This window comes from Juglans regia, chromosome 1 (genome assembly GCF_001411555.2).
Source record: "Juglans regia cultivar Chandler chromosome 1, Walnut 2.0, whole genome shotgun sequence".
Classification (NCBI taxonomy): Eukaryota; Viridiplantae; Streptophyta; class Magnoliopsida; order Fagales; family Juglandaceae; genus Juglans; species Juglans regia.
The window spans coordinates 5,103,383-5,124,496 of NC_049901.1; the positions used below are offsets into that span (position 1 = coordinate 5,103,383).

Consider the following 21,114-nt stretch of genomic DNA (forward strand, 5'->3'; position numbering starts at 1 on the left):
TAAGACATACTCTAGCAAAAGTTTGGCTGAAAAATTTAGAATGACAATAGAGATTAAAGATGTTCCAAAATAGACTACTTTCATGATAGAAAAACCTCAAATCCCTCGTGATTACTATGACTTTCATTGCTCTGTCTTACCACAAAAAAAGAGAAACTACTTCTTTAAATTATAGGATAAACATTTGTTCTGGTCAAAGATGGACCAAGCCAAGCTAAGATTTTGATCTAACAAATTAGGTAAGGCCAAGCATCTTCTTGGAAAAAAATTTATTGGGGGTAGGTAAACATGTGGAATCAACGATGGACCAAGTCAGTCAACTTCTTCCCGCCCACTCCAGCGACCATTTTCCCCCATTACGTACCTTCATCATGCTCTTTCCCTTCTCCACTCTCCTCCGCCATGCACCCTTTCTCCTTCCCTCCGCTTATCCTCTTCTCTTTCTTCGCCCTCATTGCTTCCTTTCCCTTTGATGTCTCTGCCGCCCCCTCCTCCTCCGACTGCCCCCAGACCTTTGACTGTGGGGACCTCAAGGACCTCTCCTACCCCTTCACCCTCCGGGACGACTGTGGCCTTCCCGAGTTCCGTCTCACTTGCGAGAACGACTCGCCCGAGTTGGCCGTCGAGTTGATTAGTTACCGAATCCTCCGACTCAACCAGACCGAGAAAACGATGACCCTCGCCCGCTCCGACCTTTGGAACAACACGTGCCCTCACGAATTCTTTAATTCCACTCTGAATCGCAATGTATTTGACTACGGTAAGGTCAATGAGGACCTCACCATCTGCTATGGTTGCTCCAATCTGACACGGAGGCCTTCTAATCTATTCAATTGCAGCATCGATGGGAATCCGAGCAGCGACGCTTATTTTGTCATCGGTCCAATTCCGACCGACCCGATCCTTAGCGTTATTAGCTGCACCGTTGGTGTTATAGTGAAAATCCTCAAAACAGCAGCGGCTAAGCTCACAAACAATCGGTCCATGCTTAGGGAGGTTTTGATGGAGGGTTTCAATGTGAACTATAGTACGTGTGCCAATTGTCTGGTTTCCGTTTTCGGTGGGCAATGTGGGTTTGATTTGGATTCGGCCCAACCCATTTGCCTTTGTGACAATCAGCCGTGTCCCGCGCAAGGTATTCGAGCTTTTTTCTTGACAAAATTGAGCTTTTGCTTTGAAATAATCATTGAGATAGACATGAATTTCCAAAATCACTAATTTAAATAGCCTATAGGAATAGAATTATGGTGTTTTTGCTCGGAAATGATTGTTTAGACTTGCAGCCACACTGAAAAAACTACCATTTGGCGCCCCTCTTGTCCATGATCGCTGCTTACAATAGCGTTGGACCACTTGAATTGCCTAGTCTCTCGTGAATTTATTGGTCCTAGTCATTGATGTGTTCCATGTAGCCTGTGCTTTAAAATGGATGTTGTCTTTGTGGTTTTTCTTTGCTTTGAAACACGGTGCTTTTGTTACTTGTAATGATACGAGCTCTAGTAGAACAGACCAATACTGGAGGAAACTTTGATTAAAGGATTTTGCCAACATCCAGACGTAGCTCTGTCGAAAGTGTTTGTACAAATTAATGTTTGGAGGCCACTTTGCCCCCTCTTCTAGAGAGAGACCACTTTGCTCTAGTTATCCCGTAATAAGTGGACGAGCTAACCACCTTGATTTATCGGCGTTATTATATCACACGGTTAGGCTCATGGGTCACATGGGCTCTTGGATTGTGAGTTCTCCAATCTTGAGCCCATAGGCTGTGAACATGTCCTCTAGTCGTGGGCTTACCCCCAAGGGACCTGAATATCCCTTCCAGCATCTCAGTAGCCGAAGCGCATAAAACATACTTTTCTCTAGACCAGAGGGTTAATTTAATACCAAACAGTCTGTTTGGTTAAGAGCCATCGAACTGCACAGAGTACTCTATAAGAATGCCATGAAGTAGTTAATCTTAATTATTTTGAGTCGTCTAACTTTCTTAATTGATACATGTTCTTGTCGCAGGACCATCTAGGAAGCTCAATCGGCGGGTCGTTGTTGTTATCGGTATGAGGGTCAACATCATATAAAAGTTATATTAATTTCTTTCTTTCCTTCTCCAACGTTTAGCGAGAAGCCATTTATATCCTTCATTTTTTGTTCTCTACTCATGAAATACTTTGACGAAAAAACCATTCTTTGCGTTCAGGTATTCCAACAGGTGTTGTTGGGATTGTAGTTCTCTCTCTAGTGATTATCTGTAGCGTTAAGAGAGGACGCTTGTCAATTAATACAATGGCCAGGTGGAAAAGAGATGCAAAGAATTATCATTTCAATGCTGAGGAAATCATAGTGAATTTTGGATCAATGGCCCCAAAGCGATATACTTATTCAGATGTGAAGAAACTAACAAAGTCATTCAAAGATAAAGTAGGACAAGGCGGATTTGGTGTTGTATACAAAGGAAAGCTACCTGATGGGCGTATCGTGGCGGTGAAAGTTTTGAGCAAGTCCAAAGATAATGGAAAAGAATTTATTAACGAGGTGGCAAGCATTAGTAGAACATCACATGTTAATATAGTCTCTCTTTTGGGAGAATGCTACGAAAGGAGTAAAAGAGCTCTAATCTATGAATTTGTGCCTAATGGATCTCTTGACAGGTTCATATACGATAAAGGAGCTTTAGACATTGCAAATTGTCATTTGGAAAATAAGACCATGTTCCAAATTGCAGTCGGCATTGCTCGAGGACTAGAGTACTTGCACAGTGGTTGCAGGACAAGGATTCTACATTTTGATATAAAACCACATAATATACTTCTGGACGAAAAGTTTTGCCCGAAAATCTCTGATTTTGGCCTTGCTAAACTGTACAAAACAAGAGAGAGTGTTGTGTCAATGATGGGCACGAGAGGAACTATAGGATATATTGCACCAGAAGTATTTAGTCGAATCTTTGGTGGAGTCTCTCATAAGTCTGATGTCTACAGCTATGGAATGTTGGTTCTTGAAATGGTTGGAGAAAGAAAAAATATTGAAGGTGGAACCTCTAGAGCCAGCGAAAAATATTTTTCACAAGGGATTTATAAAAAGCTTGAACAGGGCGAGACTCTTGGTACTTGTGATGTTACAGGAGATGAAGAAGACATAATAAAAAAGATGATAATAGTAAATTTATGGTGCATTCAGACCAATCCTTCAGATCGACCATCTATCGAAAAAGTTATAGGGATGTTGGAAGGTTCCGCTCTTCAGTCCTTGCCATTTCCTCCAAAGCCCGTCCTGGATTCACCTCTAGATTCTTCGACAACTTCATTGTCAATGTAAGGGTTAATATATATGTTGCTATATTTTTTATGGAAAAACTAACTAAATTATAATATATGTTGGGCAGAGTGCAAATTGAAACTAGAGAAAGAAAATCATAAAAATAACAAGTTTGTTAGCTAGGTGAGATGCACCTAATCCAATAAAATAGTCATAACTTTCATCTCCGAGTGTGGTTTTCAGAAAATAATTCGAAATTCCACGGCTTCATGTTTCACAACAACCTCCACTGGAAAGAAAAATCTCAACTTTTTCAGCATCCGTTTGTTTTTATAGATGATATGAGGTGAGTTGAAATAAAAATTAAAAATTAAATAAAATATTATTAGAATATATTTTTTTAATATTATTTTTTATTTTTAAATTTGAAAAATATGAATTATTTATTTTATTTTGTGTGAAAATTAAAAAAAAATTATAATAATTAAATAAGATGAAATAAATTGTGAAAATAACGAGACTTTAGTGTGACCGGGAGATCATTTTTCTGTTCACCGGAAAGAGGAAAAGGGGTGTGGGAGGAATATTTTTGGTTTTTAATTAATTTAGTTTCTAAAAATAAAATAGAAAAAAATACATTATCTCTATTTTTTTAAAATAATCTTTTACGGGAATGCTAAAAATAAAATGGGCTAGATAGAAAATTATCGAATCGTGGCTACCAATCGAATATATTCGTCTCAAAAGCCCATCAAGTTGAATTTAAGGACGGTATCACTTCTCTCTTCCTGGCCCATTCATTAAACCGTCTAACTAGAGGTACGTCCGATGACGTTTGACGTGGAGGGATACATTACACACGTCAAACCTACAGCTTTTTAAGTGTTAATGAATGCTTGAAGAATAAGATAAGATGAAAATTTATAAATAATAATAAAATAATTAAAATTATGATATTTAATTAGGTTTTGAAAAATGAGTAAGAAAAAATTAAATAAAAATATTATAAAGTTAAAATATTATTAAAATATAATTTTTTAATATTGATTCTGTAATTTAAAAAAGTTGAATTGTTTTTTATGGTTTGTTTGGAAGTTTAGAAAAATTAAAATCATTAGGTAATTATTAAATGAAAATTTTGAAATTTTGAAATTTAAAAATGTTTGTATTTAAGTAATATTTAGGAAAGAAATGAGATTAGATTAGATGAAATGAAATGAAACATATTCCCAAACAATCTCTTATTGTCTTTACTTACGATTATTGAGTCCGAAGCCGTACGTCATTACAAGATAACTGTTTATTTATAACCAGTTATTACCTATAAAAATAACTATTTTTTATTAAAATAAGTCTATTTTCGTCGTAAATAATCTGTCACAAATACTTATTTTTCTTGTAATACGGCTATGTTTGAAGGTTACAAAGCTCCTCTTATTTTTTCTCAGAATCTCATATCATCAGGTTCTGTATTTTAAGATGAAGATCAAGAATTATATATATATATATTATTATAATAAATGGCTATCTAATTGTGAATAATAACTTTTGTTGTTTTCCGTTAATTTTTCTTATTTTTTCGTTAAGTTCATTAAGTCTTGTTTTACCAAAAGACCCTTAAAATTCTTGATCATTTGACGTATAGCTCTCTTATAAAATTTAATGAAAGATCATATTTTAACAAAAGGTCCTTAAGACCGTTGACCATTTGACGTGTAACTCTCTTATAGAATTTAATGAAAGATCATATTTTACCAAAATACCTTAATAGTTCCGAAGTTAGATACTTTGCTGAAGTTTAGATTTTTTTTAATCTTATTTTTTAATCTTATATTTTCTTTTCTCAGATAAATAAATTATTTTTTTATTTATTTAAATCATTATATCAAGTACATTTCGAGACTAAAACACTTAGAGTCGTTCCCATATATATATATATATTATATATATATATGGTGCAATATCATTATGCCTTCACCTAACCGAATGGTACTGAGAAATATGAGTCCATTATTATTAGAAGGAAGGTGAAGCATTAATATATATATATAATGACGCTAGCTAGGTCGCCATAATTTGTGTTATTATTACTTATAATTAGGCCCCTATCCAAAGGTATCAGCCTCGGCATTAATGATTGATTCACCAAAATTCACCCCCTGTAATCGAACCGGCTAATGTTACCTCAATTTCAACGCCACCAAGTTTTAGGTGAAAATCTTACGAGTTAAGTGGATAAATACAAACCCCATCTATAACACGAATTTCCGAGTCAAGATCATAAAATCCTCGTAAACTTTATAAATATATTGTGATAAAATTCTTATATTCTCAAATAAGTGAATATATCATATAAGAAAACATACTCATTTTAATAAAAAATAATTATTTTTATAGAAAATAACTAATTATAAATAAATAATTTTCTCGTAATGACAGTATTTATATTATTTAAATTGTAAAATTTGATTAAAAATTTCAATAAATAACTTAAATGTTTTACTATTCATAAATGTAGAGTGAAAAATACTCCGCTTAATGAGATCGAGAATAATTATAAAAATAAATACACTAATATTTATTTTTATCTTAATCGGCATGCATTAATGCCAACAATATTTTATGTAACTAGTTGACTGACTTATAAACATCTCATCGTCAGGATGCAAAGAGTGGGAGAGCGGCAATCATTTATAGGCTAGTCTTTTAGCCACTGGTTTCACCAAAAAAAAAAAAAAAACGTTTGCAAGGAGTGGCTATCAATAGCGGGTACGTACGTACGTGGGACACATGGTACTATTAGATGATCAGGCAGTATGGATCCAAAACAGCGCTAGCAGGTAGCTTCTTGCAAATCTTGTTAGTTGTTAGTTATTATTAAGAATATTCATTTTATATATATAATGTGATATTATTTATATTATATATCTTTTTAAGTGAGTGTTAAAAATAATCAATTAAAAGTAACCATATAATGAATACAAAATATGCACTGTTATAATGACTTCTCTCTAACATTATTCTTAATATCTTCCTTATCTTAAAAGCACGTATAAAGATGAACAGTAGTGAACAGTGGCACCGTTTTTTTTTTTCCAGTTCGCTTTTCTCGTTCCGTTTTGAAATTCAGTTCGAATTTCAGTGTTTCCCTTCCTCTTCCTCTTCGTTCGGTTAGCACCGTTTACAGACTAAAAATATCTAAGTAAAATATCTAATATTCACATATAAGAGATGAAATATCTCATCTAATCTATACACAATTCACATTTACAGAACAATTCCCAAACTCAACTCGAAGAAAAAATTTTTCCGTGCTCCTGAGATTTCTTCTCGCCGTTGGTACGCCGTTCACTTCTATTTCACCTCTAACTTTGTTTTTCCCTTTTCTGATTCTCCAATATAATTTTCTGTTTGTCCGTGTGCCTTTGAGTGGGGGAGACGGAGGGAGACGAAGGGCTGCGCGTGGGAGACTCCGAAGGTGGGTGCGATGGTCGCCGCCTTGAGGGGAACTCCTCGGTGGTGGCCGTGAGCTTCGGTGGCGACGTACGGCGGCGCGAAATCAAACAAATGGGTGAAACCCATTTTCGTTCGGTTTCCGTGGGGGAGACGGAGGGCTGCGCGTGGCGGCCTTCGAAGGTGGGTGGGATGATCGCCACCTTGAGGGGGACTCCTCGGTGGTGGTCGTGCCCTCCGGTGGCCGCGTACGGCGGCAGAAAACCACATAAATGGGAGAAACCCATTTCGGTTCTCTTTCCACGGAGGAGAAGCATGGCTGCGCGTGAGGAACATTGGTGGTGTCGGGGATGCTCATCGGCGTGAGGGGAACACGCCGGTGTAGGCGGTGATGATGGCCGGCGCTCGCCGGCAACGGGCTTCGCTGGAGGAGAGGAGCCGACCTCCGGAATCGCGTAGGAGAGAGAGAAACTGCTTTCAAAATAAATTGTTTCCGAAATCAAATAAATGATTAACTATTTATATGTTGTATTATTTACAATTTTCCATCTGAAAATATTAAATAATAGTAAATTTTTTTTTTTTTTTTTTACAACTCTACTTTTGTTCTTACTAAAATTTTATATTGTTGAATTTTTTATATAGGTTGAGCTCCATGAAATTGAAAGTGGAAACAAAATATCTCAACAACTAGCTGCTCATATAAAAATATCAAAAGTATGAATCTTTTAACTTTTTAATTTCATATTGTGAACTGATAACTGAAATAGTTTATTTTGCTTCTCCGATTTTAGAATCTTTTAAATTATTTATTTAATATCATTTATTCAATATTTATTCTGTTTGAACTTTGAGCTGTATTAAATTATAATTTCAAAATAAATGTTATTCCAACATATTTAAATGTTATATCTTATTAGTTACATATGCATGTTTATAGAAAAAAAAAATTTAAAAATTGTTATAAAATTACTCATAAAATTCTACCGACAAATTTACTTCTATATGTAAATACTTACATCAATTTTTACAGTTTTACCCATATAATTATACATAATCAATTAGTACAATATTAAAATTTTTAAAAATCGAAAATTTAATTAAATAATTTGATAAAATAGAGTATACATTCAATAAAATCAATATTGTGCATAAACTTATATTTTAAAATATGCTTCAAGAACAAAATGAAATAAAAATTTTATAATAAATATTATACATATAATAAATATTTGATAAAAAAATAATAAAAATTAAAAATAATATGAAATGTAGAGTGTTAAAAGGTAATGAAGATTTTTTTATAATAAATACTACTAACCAGTATAAATAGTAATTAACAGTCCTGTAATATGTGATACAATAATAAACAGTACTAAACATTACTCGTGAATAATAATAAACAATTACAGTAATAAATAGTTCTAAACAGTAAAATAAATGATAGAATTTCATTAAATATTTTAAAAAATTAAAATCGTGTAAATAATTAGAGTTTTTAATATAATTTAAATCTTATAATATTTTTAATTAACTAAAATCTTTTTATCTAAATGATTTTCTATCATTATAATATCTTTAGAATTTTCAAAATAAAAGAGATTTACTTTAATAATGAAAAATGTGAGAATAATATAAAAATAAAATATTCTGAATTTTTTCAATGCTCCTTGAGTCATTGAATATTATGATTGAATTTTACAACTTCTATTTTAAAATATGCTTCAAGAACAAAATGAAATAAACATTTTATGAATATTAATCATACCTCTTCTGCTATTATTTTATTACTAAACAATTTGTTTTCCTTTTACTATTTATAGTTGAATTAAAATTTAAAAATTGTTATAAAATTACTCATAAAATTCTACCGACAAATTTAGTTCTATATGTAAATACTTACATTAATATTTACAGTTTTACCCATATAATTATACATAATCAATTAGTAAAATATTGAAATTTTAAAAAATCCAAAATTTATTTAAATAATTTCATAAATACATAATCAATTAGTAAAATATTGAAATTTCAAAAAATCCAAAATTTATTTAAATAATTTGATAAAATAGAGTATACATTCAATAAAAATAATATTGTGCACAAACTTATATTTCTTCAAGAACAAATGAAATAAAAATTTTTTGAATATTAATAATAAAGTTTGTAAATAATAAAGATATACTTTCTGATTAAATAATTATTAGATTTTAAAAAATGAAATTTTAGTAGTGGTATTAATGAAAGTTTTTATATATATAAACTTGAGACAAGAAATTCTACCGACAAATTTAGTTCTATATGTAAATACTTACATCAATATTTACAGTTTTACTCATATAATTATACATAATCAATTAGTAAAATATTGAAATTTTTAAAAATCAAAAATTTAATTAAATAATTTAATAAAATAAAGTACACATTCAATAAGATTAATATTGTGCATAAACTTGTATTTTAAAATATGCTTCAAGAACATAATGAAATAAAAATTTTATGAATATTAATAATAAAGTTTGTTAAAATATTAAAATTTAAAAATTGTTATAAAATTACTCATAAAATTCTACCGACAAATTTAGTTCTATATGTAAATACTTACATTAATATTTACAGTTTTACCCATATAATTATACATAATCAATTAGTAAAATATTGAAATTTTAAAAAATCCAAAATTTATTTAAATAATTTCATAAATATATAATCAATTAGTAAAATATTGAAATTTCAAAAAATCCAAAATTTATTTAAATAATTTGATAAAATAGAGTATACATTCAATAAAAATAATATTGTGCACAAACTTATATTTCTTCAAGAACAAATGAAATAAAAATTTTTTGAATATTAATAATAAAGTTTGTAAATAATAAAGATATACTTTCTGATTAAATAATTATTAGATTTTAAAAAATGAAATTTTAGTAGTGGTATTAATGAAAGTTTTTATATATATAAACTTGAGACAAGAAATTCTACCGACAAATTTAGTTCTATATGTAAATACTTACATCAATATTTACAGTTTTACTCATATAATTATACATAATCAATTAGTAAAATATTGAAATTTTTAAAAATCAAAAATTTAATTAAATAATTTAATAAAATAAAGTACACATTCAATAAAATTAATATTGTGCATAAACTTGTATTTTAAAATATGCTTCAAGAACATAATGAAATAAAAATTTTATGAATATTAATAATAAAGTTTGTTAAAATATTTTTAAATTATAATTATATAATTATACTTCTTTTACTATTATTTTACTACTAAGCAAATTTTATTTCCTTTTGCTATTTATATCTAAATTAAAAACCTCATAATTTATTCTGATTACAGTTTTACCCATATAATTATACATAATCTATTACTAAAATGTTGAAATTATTAAAAATCAAAAATTTAATTAAAGAATTTGACAAAAACTTGAGACAAAAAATATATATAAAAACTTGCAAACAAAATATAACATTTTCATGAATTTCAAAATTTGTTGTTTCCTTTTATTTGTTTAAATATTTAATTTAACTGTAAGTTTTTTATTTCTACTTTCTTCATCAGCAATTCATGCTATAACAATTATATATTTTCTATATCTATTGGTGGTTTATTTCTAATTTTCATTATTTCTTTTTTACAGCTTCGTTAAATTTGCTGAGTTGACTGAGTTATTTTAGTCTTTTATCAAGACTACCAAGGTAACCAACAATGTTATAAATATATCTTTTTCAATAGGTTGTTTTATTCTGTTGGAATACATACTTAGATTAAAAAGGTTTTTCAATTTGCATCATTATGAGTTTCTCTTTTATCCAGTTATCGAGAAGAATTATTTCATTCCATATATAAATGAAAAGTGGTAAGCTTATATTAATAAATTAGTACAAATTTATCATTATATGATTAATTAATTCTTCGATATTCTTATAACTTTGATTCTTGTTTAAAATGATTCCCAAGGTACTACAAAACATTCTAAGATAAACAATTTATATGAGACTCTTTCTTTAGAAGAAAGAGAACATATACGACAAAAAAAGAAAGAAAAACATCTACAACAAAGGAATTTTACGAATGATACTACTCAACATGAAGAACAATTTTTCTCCCAACCAATCGTTGAGGATGAAACAAATGTGTTGGGAGATCATATAGAATCCGTAAACAATAATGAAGAAGTCAGGCCATATTGTACAAAAAGACAACGCACTTTTCGTGCCGGAGCTGGAACCAGTGATATATCCTCCGTTGAACAATTCGATTATAGCTCTAATATTGGTAGTTCTGGAGCACTCTATCAGGAAATAAACACAGTTGAAATTACATCAACAAAATCTCTATTTCGGGGTAAGAAAGATGTATAAAATTAAATCGTATTTCTTTTTTCTTTTCCTTTCTTATATACAACTTCATTCAATGATACCACCATTTGAAACTATAGCAACTTTAAACATTTACCTCACTTTTATGATTCATCTTTCTTCCATAGGAAATCAACATCAACAATCAGCTGGTCATAGGAAAATATTACAAACAGTGCCATTTGAGGCAACTCTCTTACCATCAGTACCATTCTGTAAATTTTGTGAAGCAAAAAGATTTCAACATGAAACAAAAGGTTTTTGTTGTGCCGATGGAACAATCTCTTTAACTACAAATGATGTTCCAGAACAACTTTACCATTTGTTTACTTCCAACACAGTTGAATCAACCAACTTTCTTACGTATGTTCGCACATACAATAACAAATTTGCTTTCACATCATTTGGAGTTAAATTTGATAGAGATTTGTGTAGAAGGAACAAAGGTATTTACACATTTCGAGCTCAAGGTCAAATCTATCATTATATTAATGATTTGACTCCTTTGGATGGACATCCTTCATATCTACAATTATATTTTTATGATACCGAACATGAATTGGACAATCGTATTTATGACATTGGAAGATTGGATTCATCAACTGTTGCTCAACTTATGGATATTCTTCATGTTAATCCATACTCAACATTCTTTCGAACTCTTGGAGATCTGCCCAATTTGGAAAATCACAAAATTCATATCAGATCAGATGTGGGTTTGGATCAGCGTGTTTTTAACACTCCGTCAGCTTCTCAAGTAGCAGTTATTTGGATTGAAGATGATGATTCAGAACATTTGAGAGGACGAAATATTGTGGTATTCAATCATGCAGGTGGAAGTCATATAGTCCAATACTATTTTGGCTGTTATGATCCACTGCAGTATCCATTGTTATTTCCTTTTGGTGATACTGGTTGGCACCAAGGAATATTAAGAATAAAGAAAGGTGATAGACTACCACAACAAGTAACAAGAGCATCAGTCGACCCTCAACAATCAGTATCAGCAGAACAACTGCTTATAAAGGAACAAGAAGGTTAAAATAATAATTCTTCTTTTAACTTTTAATTGTTCTAATATAACAATGTTACATTTCTAATTTATTAAATTTATTATCTTACAGTGCTGAAAAAAAACAGAAAACAACAGGTTGTCTCATGTCGCGAGTACTATTGCTACAAACTTCAAATTAGGAAAAATACAAAATCTATTTTACTATTCTCGGGCCGTTTACTACAGCAGTTTGTTGTTGATATGTACGTAAAAATTGAGACGTCAAGATTGGATTATTTTCGTAATAAGCAACAAGAGATTCGATCTGAAGTATATCAAGGAATTGTTGACAGTCTATCAATTGGACAAAGCAATGCTTCTAAAGTTGGTAAACGCATCATTCTGCCTTCTTCTTTTATTGGAGGTCCAAGAGATATGCGTAAGAGATATATGGAAGCAATGGCTTTAGTCCAACGCTTTGGAAAACCGGACATCTTTTTAACCATGACATGCAACCCAAGTTGGAAAGAAATTTTAGATGAATTGGGTCCACAAGAAGAAGCACAAAATCGTCCTGATTTGATTGCACGTATCTTTAGAGCAAAATTAGAAGAACTGAAGGATGAATTATTCAAACGGGAGATATTTGGGAAAGTTTCAGCATACGTATACGTCATTGAACATCAAAAAAGAGGACTACCACATGCACATTTCTTGATCATACTACAAAGAGATTGGAAAATCTATACTCCAGAATCTTTTGATGAAATTGTATCAGCAGAAATACCAGACAGAGAAAAAAATCTACATTTACACAAGACAGTAAAAAGACATATGATGCATGGCCCCTGTGGAGTACTGAATCCGAACAATGTGTGTATGAAAGCAAATGGCAGTTGTAAAAACCACTTTCCAAAAGGTTTTGTACCTAACACAACCGTTGGAATCGATTGTTTCCCACAGTACAAACGTTGTGATAATGGAATGACTGTCAAAGTCAGAGGTAAAGATTTAGATAACCGTTGGGTTGTTCCACATAATCCATATCTCCTCGCAAAATTTGATTGTCACTTGAATGTAGAAATTTGCTCAACAATCAAAGCAGTCAAATACCTTTATAAGTACATTTATAAAGGTCATGATCGTGTTGCTTTCAACTTGATTCCTGGACAAAACATCCAAGATATAGATGAAATCCAACACTTTCAATCAGCCAGATGGATCGCTCCACCAGAAGCTATGTGGAGAATATACGGTTTTATTCTTAATGAAATGCATCCATCAGTTTACAGTTTATATCTACATCTTGAAAATCAACATCTGGTAGCTTTTCATGCACATGACAACCTTAACAATATTCTGAGATCTGATTTTACGGCAAAATCAATGTTGACTGAATTCTTTTCAACAAATCAAACTAATGAAAATGCACGAAAACTACTGTACAAAGAATTTCCTGAAGCTTTTGTTTGGAACCAACAACACAAAATATGGACTCCAAGAAAGAAGAAAACTGTTATAGGCCGCATTGTTACAGCAAGTCCATTCGAAGGTGAAAGGTATTACTTACGGATATTGTTAAATCATATAAGAGGCCCTTTATCATTTGACCACATCAAAACAGTTGGCAACGTCACTGCACCAACCTTTCGTGAAGCAGCTACATTACATGGTTTGTTACAAAGAGATACCAGTTTGCAAGATTGTATGCAAGAGGCTTCCTTATACCAAATACCACACAGTTTAAGACGGCTATTTGCAACAATTTTAGTATACTGTAATCCAACAAATCCTAGAGAACTTTGGGAATATTTTGAACAAGATATGTCAAGTGATTTCCAAACAAGTGTTGCAACATCAGCAGATATTAGGACAAAAGTCTTACGAAGCATCTCTTCTACACTTGAATCGATGGGAAAAGACATAAACATGTTTCACTTAATAGAACATGATGTCTCTTTTGATCAGAACGAAACTGAAGCTAGAGAAATAAATGATGAATTTGCAGTTTCAATACCAGAAGAAGATCTTATGGCTTCGATGAGTCTTAATTCTGAACAACAACACGCATATGAATCAATTTTGCAGAAAGTCCTTCTAAATGAATCTGCTGCATTTTTTATTGATGGTCCGGGCGGAACAGGGAAAACATTCTTATATAAAGCACTTCTCGCTACAGTAAGATCAAAAAACTTAATTGCTCTTGCAACTGCATCGTCTGGTGTTGCTGCATCTATTTTACCTGGAGGTCGAACAGCCCATTCACGCTTCAAAATTCCATTAGATCTTGACAAAAATAGTACTTGTTGTGTAAGCAAACAAAGTGCTCTTGCCAAATTGTTACGTCTTGCAAAGCTAATCATATGGGATGAAGCACCTATGTCTAGAAAAGAATGTATGCAAGCATTGGATAAAATGTTACAAGACATAACTGATTCAAGATTACCATTTGGTGGAAAAATTATCGTATTCGGTGGAGATTTTCGTCAAGTCTTACCTGTGATTCGGAAAGGCACAAGACAAGAAGAAGTTAATGCCAGTTTAGCATCGTCATATTTGTGGTCTACTTTAACTAAGATTAGGTTGAGTGAGAATATGCGAGCAAGATTCGATCCAAACTTCTCAAATTATTTACTTCAGGTCGGAAATGGAACAACACCAATCACAATTGAGAATAAGATCAAAATTCCAATGAAATGCTCATTCCTTACAGAAATGATGTGGAGTCTTTAGATGATCTGATCGATGCAGTCTTCCAAGATATTGGCAGCTATTCAGAAAATTTATCCGAAATGACAAATCGAGCTATCTTGACACCAAAGAACAACTCTGTCGATGAGATAAATACAATACTTATTCAAAGATTTCCTGGTACAATTACACAATACTATAGTTTCGATGAAACGATTGATACATCAGAACAAGGAATCATGGAGGATTTTTTAAATACATTGACACCAAATGGACTTCCACCTCATGAGCTGTTATTAAAAAAAAATTGTCCCATCATGTTACTCAGAAATGTCAATCCTTCAGAAGGTTTATGCAATGGAACACGTCTTATTTGTCGCAACTTTGAACGAAATATCATTGATGCTAAAATTGCAGTTGGTCACCACACCGGAAAAAGAGTTTTCATACCAAGAATTCCTTTCTTGCCAAATGCAGATGACAATAGTGGTTTTCCATTCAAAAGAACACAATTTCCTATCAGATTAAGTTTTGCAATGACAATAAATAAAGCACAAGGACAGACATTAGATTTTGTTGGTGTATACTTGCCTCAACCTGTATTTTGTCATGGCCAACTCTATGTAGCACTATCAAGAGCCAAGACTTCTGCTTCAGTAAAGGTTCTTATAAGACCAGTATCAACTCAAGATTGTGAAGAAGCTGAAACAAATAATATTGTTTATAAAGAATTATTAACACTAGCATATCCATCATAAACTTCTGTAAGTAATCAAATTTCAATATATACCTCTCAATTAAATACAATTTGTTTTTCCATTATGTAATTTTCAGAACTTCCTGTTTTTCTATTATTGAAATTGTCTTATTTAAATTCAATTGTTTAAACTAATATTTTTTTTCTCTTCATTTATAAGTAGGCTTCAACATGCGGACTATCTATACCTCAATCAAAGACATTACTCCAAGTACAAAAAATTGGAGCATCAAGATGATTGTGTCAGACAAATCTCCCAAACGTACTGCACAACATTCACCGACAAAATATCAAAATCTGACATTGATAGACCCTGAGGTAACACATTAATATCATTATCATTCTTGCAAAAATATACTTAATATTTATATTATATTCCTTCACATGATATATCCAAAATAAATATGTTTTCCCCTTACAGCATAGATTCATTCTAACTATATTCTCAGATTAAATCTTATATATATTTAATAAATACTATTTTACAATCAATAGAATAGAAATAACTATTCATTTATACAATATTATACAGGGCAACCGACTACAAGCAACAATTTTCGGCAAAGATATAGACCTACGTAATGACATGTTGCACATCTTCCGGTCTTACTACATCAGTAATGCTTATGTTAAGCCTTTAGATCCCAGGCATAGAATTGAAGCGCATGAATACCAGTGGATCTTAAATTCAAGAACAATCATCGAAAACATTCAAGATAACGAAGTGGAATTACAACCACCAGAATATGATATTATCCCATTCACCAATCTGCATGAGTACAAAGACACTGGAACTGAAATAGGTAAATATCACATCGATATATTTAACGTACATCTTGATATTCTTATTCAGTTTTCACAATTTTTTTTTTACATAATTGGACAGCTATTCTGGCGATCGCAATATACATGAAACCTCCTAGAGAAATTACCTCAAAACATGGGCCAACAAAGATTCAAGAAATATATGTTATCGACCAGAGGTAAAAAAGATTTCTCAACTATATATGTGATATTATAAATTCTTTAATTAACTTATTTTCAATACTATTTCATCATGCTACACTTTTAAATATTTTCTCCTAAAATTTACAGCCTAATGCCCATATGGTTGACTATGTGGAGTCGATTTGTGGATGGTGAATGCCGAACAATCTCTAATATTATTGAAGCTAAGCCAACTCTACTCGCAACACGTATAAAAGTTGGTTCATACAATGGTATATCACACAACTTATAATATCAACATTTATTAAAAATAGAATGTTATTATCTACTAACAAATATCTTTTCTTTATAATATAGGTCTCTCTCTTTCGTCTCAACCAACAAGTATATTTACCTTAAATCCTGTCATCCCTGCTGCAACTCCATTATGTCAATGGTAATTCTTTCTTACTTTATTATATACATATACAATTTGTACCTACTATATCTTTTCCTCCATTATTTCTCTCATTCATTTTAAATTATTCTAAAAATATTTAGGACAATGCTAAATCATGCACTGCTTGAAGAAATCGTCGAAAAAAATCTACATCACACAACGGCATCAGCATCAGCATCGACATCAAATGTTGACATGAAAGACATAATTAAGCTTGATGATCTTGCTGGTTTTCTTAAATCATTACAGCCGATGACGGTACATTTCTAACCTTATCTTAAGACTACATATTATTTACAACCACTAAAAATATATATCTGTTGCAAAATTAATGCAGAAAGCAAAATTTTGGATTAAAGCACCTATTTGTGTGGTTGATCTCCATCAAATATTCTTCTACATGTCCTGCATTGGATGTAAAAAGGGGACTGGATATGAACAAAATGAAAAATTTCAATGTTATCATTGCAAATACATGAGTAATGCACAACCCCGGTATACATCTTATATTCATATTTTACGTCGTAAATGTTCCTTTAATCAATTTTATATTATATTTAAATTATTGCTTAATCATTCAGACTAAAAAATATAGTTTGTTTATATAGCTGTCGATCTTACATCGAAGTTGACGATGGTAATGGACGACTAGGAGCTGTCATGTTCGGTAAAATCGCAGAAGAAGCTCTAGGTTGCACAGCAATCGAACTAATGGAACATACAGGAGAGGTAACCAACTTATTCAAATTCCAATTTATATTTTAAAAAATTTTAATTTTAGATATTCAAATAGGAAGTTATTAAAAATATATTTTACATTAAATTTATTCACCATACAGGAACATTTACCGTATATCCAAAATATTGCAAAATTATGTTCAACAAAAAAATGGATCATACAATTGGGTGCAGATTTAGATCAACTCCAAAAACAACGTCACAAAAACTTCAACGTTCTCTCCATAAATGCTGCGAATGAGGAGAACAATACTGTGAATGAGGAGAACACACCACTTTGAATCCATTATGTAATATTCAGTTGTTTCAAACTTTACTTTTAGTACCAAAAGAAACAATTATGTAATATTTAGTCGTTTCAGTCTTTACTTTATGTATGTAATATTTAGTTGTTTCAGACTTTACTTTTAGTACCAAAAAAACAATTATGTAATATTCACTTTCCTGACTTGCTTAAACATATAGTCTGTCTAAATCTATTATCAGAGACTTTAAACAATTATAATTTGCTTAAACAATTAATTATGTTATCTTCATAGACCTTATCATTAATTTCTCTTCTTCTACACTAGATGTTTATATTTTAGAATAATCTAACACAGTGCAAACGTGCATCGCACGTACATCCACTGCTAGTATATATATATATCTGAATAATAAGCAAAAAATTAATTAATGAACATTACGATCCCATATTATTTGTCATTGTCAATGTTCTCCTTCCACGTCACTGGAAACAACGCAGGCCCCACCCCTTTGGCCTTGGCAGCAGATCGAATAATTAAAAAAGTTTCCTAGACCACATACATACCTTACCTGAGGCCTGTTAATTTTGGTGCTTAAAACTCGGACTCCGTCTATATTTGAATGGATCTCCTCCGCCAGTTCAGTTATCGGCCTGCATGATCTGTTTGTCAGTTTCAATCTCCCACTCCCAAGAATATTTACCCCAATATGGAGTTTTTTCTCTCCCACCTTTCGGAGCTTATAATTTCTATCCCGTTTTGTTTTTCATCATAGGACCATATAATATTTCTCAGGTTTACATGTTTTTCAAGCCTTGGATATGAATTCCGGAGATGTCAGTACTCATTTCCGCCCTAGAATTCAAAGTTCTTTATGATATTCTTTTATGGCTGCTGAGACTTTGAATTTGTAGACTTTGATAGGTTTCACTCCTTTATTGCTTTTTAATTAATTTTTACGTTGCAGATAAAACGTCAACCTTGTCAGAACTTTTTTCCTCCAAACAAGTTATGTAGTTTGGTATTCTTCCGTTCAGACGTCTATTGTTGAGTTTGTGTCATTTTTGGCTTTCTCAAGAAATGGCAATTAACCTATACTCCGAAAGCTCTAATACGGCTACGAGTCCTAGGATTTCATTTTCTCATGATTTTTGCCAATTCGATGTTGTACCTGTTGAACGCCGCCCTCTTCGATCAAACTCCTCGGGTTTGGGCTCGAGCATCGATTTCGACTTCTGTGTTCACGAGAGTTTCGATCAAGAGTCTTCTTCTGCAGACGAGCTTTTCTCTGATGGGAAAATGATTCCTACTGAAATCAAGAAAAAGGTGAACGTTCCCTCAAAGCAAATGGATCAGTACTGCGGTTCTCATCCTCCAATGCCCCCACCACGTGCTGTTAGTGGTGAAAGTTCAAAGCAAGAAAGCGCCAAGGAAAGCAAGACTACGAGTAATGAAGCGGATGAGAAGCAAAATTCCAAGTCATTTTGGCGGTTTAAGCGTAGTAGTAGCTGTGGCAGGGGATATGGTAGGAGCCTGTGCCCATTACCGGCACTTCTCTCGCGGAGCAACTCAACAGGATCTGCAGCAAATCTTAAGCGAGCTCCATTTTCGAATGATGGTCAAAATTCTAAGCAGAGTTCTCAGAAACATTTATCAACAAAAGCGTCACGATCTTCTGTTTCAACGAGTTATCCAAAGCCTCCATTGAAGAAGGGTCATGGAGCATATGGTAATGGTGTTGGGATTAATCCCATTTTAAATGTTCCTTCGGCTAATTTATTCGGCTTAGGTTCAATCTTCTCCAATGGCAAAGACAAGAACAAGAAGTGATTGATCACCTTAATTTGCTCTAATGATATGATCGATAATTCCTGCTTCTAATTAACTTTTGCAGATAGGTAGTGTGGATTGAGTCATGATCATCTTTAATTTCCTATATGTTTCTTGATAGTCCATGTGATTAAGAAATTAAAAATACATCTAGAATGTGAAAGAGTAATCAGTTTATCGAGAAAACAAATAGATAAAGAGGTGTATGTGATGGAAGAGACAAGGAACGGCATAATTCAAGCGCACATGCTTTGGAACACTAGATGACAGGTAACGGTTGCTTTCATGGCTGTCCCATGCTGTTCTTCTTTATATGCTTTTGGTCTTTGCTCACACATGGTGTACAAGCTGCTTTGATTTGGTTCCCTTATCACTAGCTCTTTACTTGAAGAGTAAAGACTAGGATTAGGTACGTACGTAGTCGATCGGTTGTAAGCGAGGAGTGTTTTGAATATGAGAGATGAACCATATATTTGTTTTCTGTTGTTCTTGTTTGTTTTGACTGGTGTTCTAATAATAATGGCTTCTTTCCTCTTACTGATTTGCTGTTTAAGTACGTGATTACCATTTTTGCACCAGATGATCATCTATCTGCTATATATATATATATATATATATATATATATATATTTCTACATGAGTGGCCTTTCTCAAATGATGATGATCATGCGAACTTTTGTCTCCTTTTTGTTATCCAAATTAATTATGTAGCTCATTATAAACAAGCCCTGTATGTTTGTCTTTGGATCATTTGAGACCCACAAATATTATAAAGTGAAATATATTCCCCCAAATTAATTCATACTTTTATATATATATATATGAAACCTAGAACCTGTCTTCTGAAAGAAATTATTAACATCATTTGTGAGAACAGAAGTTACACATTTGATGATATAGGGAAGGACAAAAATAGAAACGCTTGGGGTTATTAGATTTTTTGTTTTAAATTAACCATCCTAATGATCTTCTGTACCTTGGTAATCCTTGATTTGAGAGGAGGAAGTTTGCAGAGGGTACGTATAACTATATATAAAGAGACCACATGGAAGGATGGGTGGTTGGGAAAGACTTGATCATGTGACCTGCTTTAGGACAACAGGGGTCCCTTGCATCATCATGGTTGTTCAATCCTATAATATATATATATATATATATATATATATATATATATATATTCTCCTCTTTTTTTCTTTGGTTTATATTCTCCGGTTTATTTCTTTAAAACTCCCACTTGCTCTGCATGCCTGATTCCAGTTCCCTTCCTATATACTCATTTTTCATGCTTCTCTATTTCTGCAAAATCAATTGGTTATTTCGACTACATGACATACACACCAATAGGGCACATTAATTTTGTTTTATAATTCTTTATTTTTTCACCTTCGTTGGT

The 21,114-nt window shown here is 32.1% G+C and overlaps 3 protein-coding genes across 3 annotated transcripts; all 3 read left to right on the plus strand.

The window, feature by feature from the left end:
- The first annotated feature begins 2,352 nt into the window (after positions 1-2,352).
- LOC108988004 (LEAF RUST 10 DISEASE-RESISTANCE LOCUS RECEPTOR-LIKE PROTEIN KINASE-like 2.2) lies at positions 2,353-3,312 on the plus strand. The gene is made up of 2 exons (XM_035691345.1): positions 2,353-2,645; positions 2,976-3,312. The coding sequence occupies exons 1-2, from the start codon at positions 2,353-2,355 to the stop codon at positions 3,310-3,312; spliced, it is 630 nt and encodes a 209-aa protein (XP_035547238.1).
- Positions 3,313-13,057: 9,745 nt separating this feature from the next.
- LOC118348873 lies at positions 13,058-14,806 on the plus strand. The gene has a single exon (XM_035691409.1). The coding sequence runs from the start codon at positions 13,058-13,060 to the stop codon at positions 14,804-14,806; it is 1,749 nt and encodes a 582-aa protein (XP_035547302.1).
- Positions 14,807-18,477: 3,671 nt separating this feature from the next.
- On the plus strand, positions 18,478-20,258 carry LOC118348125. Its single transcript, XM_035689016.1, has 2 exons — positions 18,478-18,727; positions 18,859-20,258. Exon 2 carries the CDS (start codon positions 18,972-18,974, stop codon positions 19,719-19,721), a length of 750 nt encoding a protein of 249 aa, XP_035544909.1. The 5' UTR covers positions 18,478-18,727; positions 18,859-18,971; the 3' UTR covers positions 19,722-20,258.
- Positions 20,259-21,114: the final 856 nt, after the last annotated feature.